Genomic DNA, 6,254 nt, shown 5'->3' with positions numbered 1-6,254 from the left:
GCCTGCTGTGTGGAGCTGGCGATCTCTATTCACTCTATTTAGACAGAAACGTGTAACAAGCAGCTCCTGAGGCATCCAGAGAGGTGCAGGCCGAGCCCTCTCAGCACCGCCCTCCACAGGAGCCCAAATAGCCCCAGCCCATTTCTTTACCTTGATTCTTTCCTACTCATTTCCTCCCGCTGTGGAAGGGTAAAGGCAAAAGCACAAAGACCTGGGTTCGAATCCTCCTCCATCTGCCACACCATGGTCTTACCACATTGATTCTTAGCGCGTAACTGTTGCCTCATGGACCAGGTTAGCTAAGAGAGGTTCCATGAAACTGCTGTTGCAGAAATGCTTCTAACTGTAAAATGCCGAACCTGGGAAAGAATGTTTAGATTCTCATAGCCTGGACCACTAGGACACTGCCTTGGCCTGCTGGTACCCCACCCCAATTCACCTAGGCCAGGGGAGGAAGAGCCCCAGCCCCTGAGACCCTCAGGCATTCTGGGGTTTCCAGGCCTGACAGAGGGACCCAGAAACAGTAGCCCCAACAACAAAGTGAGGGGCCAGAAACCATGCAAAGATGGAGGGAGGCCGAGAAGCAAGTCAGTGCTTTATTAATCTGGCAAAGGGGCAGCTAGGCAGCCTAAGCAGCCCCCTGCCAGACCCTCCTCTGCACTCCTCTGCCCAAGTCACAGCCCAAGCCCTGGACCCCTAGGAGTGCAGGCTGGGCAGGGGCAAGGCCAAGGAAGGGGTAGAGTTGTTCAGTGCAGATGTTAAGGTCCAACCCTACTTCCTTCCTAAGTCTGGGGGTGGGTCCCCCTCCCACCCCTTCCTCCCTGTACAGTTCTGGCTCTTCATGGAGTCAGGAGGCTGTGTGTCCCACATCTGCTGTGGTCTGGAAGGTGATGCCATCCCCAGGCAATGGGGAGGCCAGGAAGGGCCAGAGCCAGACGAGGACCCAGCGGGGCCCCAGGGCTGCCTGCAGGTTATGGCAGGGACCCAGGTCATAGGAGTGCTGGCCCCGAGCCCACTCCCATGTGGTCTGGCCCCGCAGCAGCAGCATTCCATGGAAGAGCAGCCCAGCCCCGCACAGCAGCGCACCCGCCACGCACGTGTCCATCACGAAGGCCAAGGCGAACTGTGCCAGAGACACTCTGCCTGCAAGGAGAGAGCAGAGGTCAGGGAGTGGCAATAGAACCCAGCTCTTCTTTCACCCGCTCCCCTCCACCACAACGCAGGGCTTATTCCTCTGCTAAGCAAACCCTGTGTCTGTGTCGATACTCACTGTCCAGCCGGTGCTGGGTGACAAGAACACACTGGTAAACCAGGCAGGCACAGCCCCCCTGCTTGGGATACAGCTTCATTCCTGCATCACCTACTTGGTGAGCACCTCCTTAGCCCCAGAGGCAGTGCCAGGCACTAGAGGGCGTCTCTGCCCTCAGGGAGCTCACAGACATCAAAGAGGCCATTCTCAGCGGGGTGCAGTGGCTCCCGCCTGTAATTCCAGCACTTTGGGAGGCTGCAACAGGTGGATAACCTGAGGTCAGTTTGAGACCAGCCTGGACAACATGGTGAAACTCTGTCTCTACTAAAAAATACAAAAATTTGGCCGGGCGCAGTGGCTCACACCTGTAATCCCAGCAATTTGGGAGGCCAAGGCAGGTGGATCACGAGGTCAGGATATAGAGACCATCCTGGCCATGGTGAAACCCTGTCTCTACTAAAATACAAAAAATTAGCCGGGTGTGGTGGCACATGCTTGTAGTCCCAGCTACTCGGGGGGCTAAAGCAGGGGAATCGCTGAATCCGGGAGAAGTAGGTTGCAGTAGGCCGAGATCGTGCCACTGCACTCCAGCGTGGTGAAAGAGCAAGACTCCGTCTCAAAAAAAAAAAAAAAAAAAAAAAGTCAGTCATCATTTGACTGAGAATCCATGTTGGTATCTATGGTTACATTCTTCTTTAAATGCTTGTAAGCCATCTCTTTTAATAGTCAAAAATTGCCAGGTGCAGTGGTTCACGCCTGTAATCCCAGCACTTTGGGAAGCTGAGGCGGGCAGATTACCTGAGGTCAGGAGTTTGAGACCAGCCTGACCAACATGGAGAAACCTCTGTCTCTACTAAAAATTCAAAATTATCCAGGCGTGGTAGCACATGCCTGTAATCCCAGCTACTCGGGAGGCTGAGACAGGAGAATCGCTGGAACCCAGGAGGCGGAGGTTGTGGTGAGCTGAGATCGTGCCATTGCACTCCAGCCTGGGCAACAAGAGCGAAACTCCTCTCAAAAAAAAAAATAATAAAAATTAGCTGGACGTGGTGGCACATGCCTGTAATCCCAGCTACTTGGGAGGCTGAGGGACTGAGGCAGGAGAATTGCTTGAACCTGAGAGGCAGAGGTTACAGTGAGCTGAGATCGCACCACTGCACTCCAGCCTGGGCAATGACAGAGCGAGACTCCGTCTCAAAAAAAAAGCCAGGCGAGGTGGCTCACGCCTGTAATCGCAGCACTTTGGGAGGCCAAGGCAGGCAGATCACAAGGTCAAGAGTTCAAGACCAGTTCAGACAAAATGGTGAAACCCCGTCTGTACTAAAAATACAAAGATTAGCTGGGCATGGTGGCGCACATCTGTAATCCCAGTTACTCAGGAGGCTGAGGGGCTGAGGCAGGAGAATTGCTTGAAACCAAGAGGCAGAGGTTGCGGTGAACCAAGATCGCGCCAGTACACTCCAGCCTGGGTGACAAAGCGAAATTCCATCTCAAAAAGAAAAAAAGAGAGAGACCATTCTTTGTTACTTAATGTGTGCCACCACAGAAAAGCCAGCATCCTGTGCCATCCTGGCCCACAGTGAGCAACAAGTACCAGCAGAACTAGTAGGGTACGGAAGGCCATGAAATGTTATGCTAAGTTAAAGAAGCCAGGCACCAAAGGTCACATGTTTATCATCCCACTTATGTGAAGCATCTTGAATAGGCAAATCCACAGAGATAGAAAGATGAGTGGTTGCCAGGGGCTGAGGGGATTAGGGTGGAACGTGGAGGGACCCTTAATGGGTACGGGGTTTCTTTTTAGGGTGAAAACGTTCTGGAATTAGACAGTGGTGGTTGCACTATGCCAAAAATGGACTAAAAGCCACTGAATTGTATACTTTAAAATAGTTAAAATGATGAATTTCACCTCAATAAAAAGAGCCCATGGCAAGGGGTGGGGTTTGGGGGATGCCATGCAAACTTATTAAGAGGGTAGCAGCAGTGGACTTCACCTATTTTTTTCCCTTTTTTTTTCTTCAGTAAGTGAACTAGACTTCATTTATGTTTATAAAACATTCTGTTTGGGCCAGGTGTGGTGGCTCAACACTTGTAATCCCAGCACTTTGGGAGGCTGAGGCAGGCAGATCACCTGAGGTCAGGAGTTCGAGACCAGCCTGGCTGACATGGTGAAACCCCACCTCTACTAAAAATACAAAATTAGCCAGGCATGGTGGTGGGCACCTGTAATCCCAGCTACTTGAGAGGCCAAAGCAGGAGAATCACTTGAAGGCAGGAGGCGGAGGTGGCAGTGAGCCAGGATCGCACCATTGCACTCCAGCCTGGGTAACAAGAGCGAATCTCAAAAAAAAAAACATTCTCTTTGAAGGTCCTGAGGCAGGCCAGAGGCAGCTGTGAGACAAGTGGGTGGTCAGTCTGCAGGTCTGCAAGCACAGGGAGAAGCACAGGCTGGACAAGTGGCCCTGCAAGAGGCGTGCAAGGCCCCGAGACCATCAGGTAGGGGTGCAAGGCCCCAAGACTGCGGGCACAGCCAGACCTGCCAAAGTGCAGGTTGACAGGGGAACGGCACCTAGATAGGAGCATGGGGAAATCAGTTATTGGGGATCAGATAAAAGATGACAAAGGGCAACCAGAAAGGAAGGCAGGTGCGCCAAGGTCCCAGCCACCGGTGATGCCAAGCAGAGAACACTTCACAGGGCCTGGAGGCCAGCACTGTCATGAGTCTAAAAGGTCTCATAAAGCACGAACTCGAGTGGGTCCTAAACTACATGGAGACAGATCCCTGGGTGAGTGGTGGTGGCAGAAGTCAGGCTGGAGCAGGCAGGGAATGTGCAGCCATGAGCCTGGGCAAGTCCCTCGGGAAGCTTAGAGCAGGACAAAGGAGAGTTTGTCCAAGGTGGTAAAGCTGGAGGAACCAGCAGAGGCGGCCCAGCCTGCAGGAGAAGCAGACGCCACAGCTCCATGCACAGAGCTGGGCTTGGATAGGATGAGGGGGCACAGAGACTACTCCGAGTGGCTGGGGAGGTTCCACAGATCAAAGTGACAGAGGGAACCATGGAAAGGTCAGGAGGAAGGAATTGGGGCAAGAAAGGCCAAAGCATTCTGGGCGTAGAGAACAAAGAGTAAAAAGGACCAGCAGGGCTTCTACCTGCAGAGGTGTGGGGTAAAAAGAAACATGCGTCATCCAGAACATGGGATCTCAGGGAGCTTCCTGATCCAAGTCTGCCCTCCATAACTGGGCCTTCTCTTGCCTGTCACTTTCACTGGCTCCCCACTGTCCAGTCAAGTAAAAGACATCTCACACCACTGCTCAGGACCCCGCCAGCCAGGCCTCCCCTACCAATCTGGCCTTAATTCTCACAATTCCTGCCTACCCTCCAAGCCTTTGTTCCTGCTGCTTCTCTCACTTAGAAATACCCCTAGAATTGGCTCCCACACCCTGCCACGCAGGAACTCCCGCGGGTCTTTCTCCTCTCTCAACAACTCCTGGAATCCTTCCGATTCTCTGACCAGAACACTGCCTTCTCTTAACACACCAGTTTCTGTTCTGCACCCTCGGGGGAATACCAAGCTGCCCTTACTCACCATAATTGACACAGGGGCTGCGTCCCCCCAGGCTAGAAAGCCCATCTCCCACCAGAATGGGCTGTACTCCCCAGCCCAATACTGGGGCCCGGCCTCTCTGCAGAGGCCTCCCAGGCACCCCACCTGTGAGCAGCATGAGCCAGGGAAGCAGGAGGAGGGCAGCCATGTGGAGGGGCGTGTGGGCTCGCAGCAGAGCCGACAGTGCAGGGCCCAGCAGCACAGAGACGTGGAGCAGGACGCCGGCGGCATGAAGCAGCAGGCACAGGAAGGGCCGGTAGTTGCTGAAGCCCACGCAGCGGCCCAGCAGGCGGCAGTGGTGGTCCCGACGTAGGATGCAGACGCGGCAGGCAGAGCAGTGTCCGCTGCGTGGCGGCACCTGGCTTTGGCACTGGTAGCAGTAACTGCAGGAAGGAACCACAGGGTCAGTTCCCCTAGCAGCTCGAGTGTCCCATATCATGCATGGGGCAGCCCCAGAGCCCATCCTGGGGAAGCAGGAACAGTCATTTACCCGCTTAACCTCAATTTCTTTTTTTTTGTTTCATTTTGTTTTGTGTTGAGATGGAGTCTCACTGTATTGCCCAGGCTGGAGTGCAGTGGCGTCATCTCGGCTCACCGCTACCTCCACCTCCCTGGTTCAAGGGATTCTTCTGCCTCAGCCTCCCAAGTAGCTGGGACTATAGGCGCCCGCCACCGTGCCTGGCTAATTTTTTGTATTTTTAGTAGAGACGGGATTTCACCATGTTAGCTAGGATGGTCTCAATCTCCTGACCTCGTGATCTGCCCACCTCAGCCTCCCAAAGTGCTGGGATTACAGGCGTGAGCCACAGTACCCGGCCATAAGCCTCAATTTCTTTACAGGTAAATGCAGGCTAAACAAGATGTCCTAGGCCCTTCTAGTTCTAGCACCCCAGGTCTGAGGCCTCTTCCAGCCCTAACATTCCCCGTCCTGAGACCTCTCTCAAACCACTAACATCCAGCAGTAAATCTCTCCCTTCCACCATGGACGCTCCTTTGCCCAGGTCACTAGGAACTCCCTGGATTACTGCAATAGCCTCTCAACTGATCTCCGATTCCACCTTTGCCCCACCTCATACAGTCTTACCCCAGCAACCAAACTCACCCACCTCTGCTTAAAACCCTCTGTGGAGGCCGGGCGCGGTGGCTCAAGCCTGTAATCCCAGCACTTTGGGAGGCCGAGGCAGGTGGATCACGAGGTCAAGAGATCGAGACCATCCTGGTCAACAGATCCAGACCATCCTGGTCAACATGGTGAAACGCCGTCTCTACTAAAAATACAAAAAATTAGCTGGGCCGGGTGCGGTGGCTCAAGCCTGTAATCCCAGCACTTTGGGAGGCCGAGGCGGGTGGATCACGAGGTCAAGAGATCGAGACCATCCTGGTCAACATGGTGAAACCCCAT

The 6,254-nt window shown here is 53.9% G+C and overlaps 1 protein-coding gene across 1 annotated transcript in view; it reads right to left on the bottom strand.

Annotated features, from left to right (window-relative positions):
- The window catches only part of ZDHHC24 (zinc finger DHHC-type containing 24), a 9,215-nt gene continuing 2,961 nt past the window's right edge, over window positions 1–6,254 (bottom strand). Inside the window, exons 2-3 of the mRNA XM_017537053.2 lie at window positions 4,958–5,235; window positions 1–1,143 (exon numbers count right to left, since the gene is read on the bottom strand). Of these exons, the coding sequence (XP_017392542.1) occupies window positions 848–1,143; window positions 4,958–5,235 (574 nt within the window). The 3' untranslated portion in view covers window positions 1–847. The remainder of the gene's footprint in view (window positions 1,144–4,957; window positions 5,236–6,254) is intronic.

This window comes from Cebus imitator, unplaced genomic scaffold (assembly GCF_001604975.1).
Source record: "Cebus imitator isolate Cc_AM_T3 unplaced genomic scaffold, Cebus_imitator-1.0 Scaffold102, whole genome shotgun sequence".
Lineage (NCBI taxonomy): Eukaryota > Metazoa > Chordata > Mammalia > Primates > Cebidae > Cebus > Cebus imitator.
The sequence above is the reverse complement of the archived record's forward strand: the minus strand, read 5'-3'. Positions and strand labels throughout refer to the sequence as shown.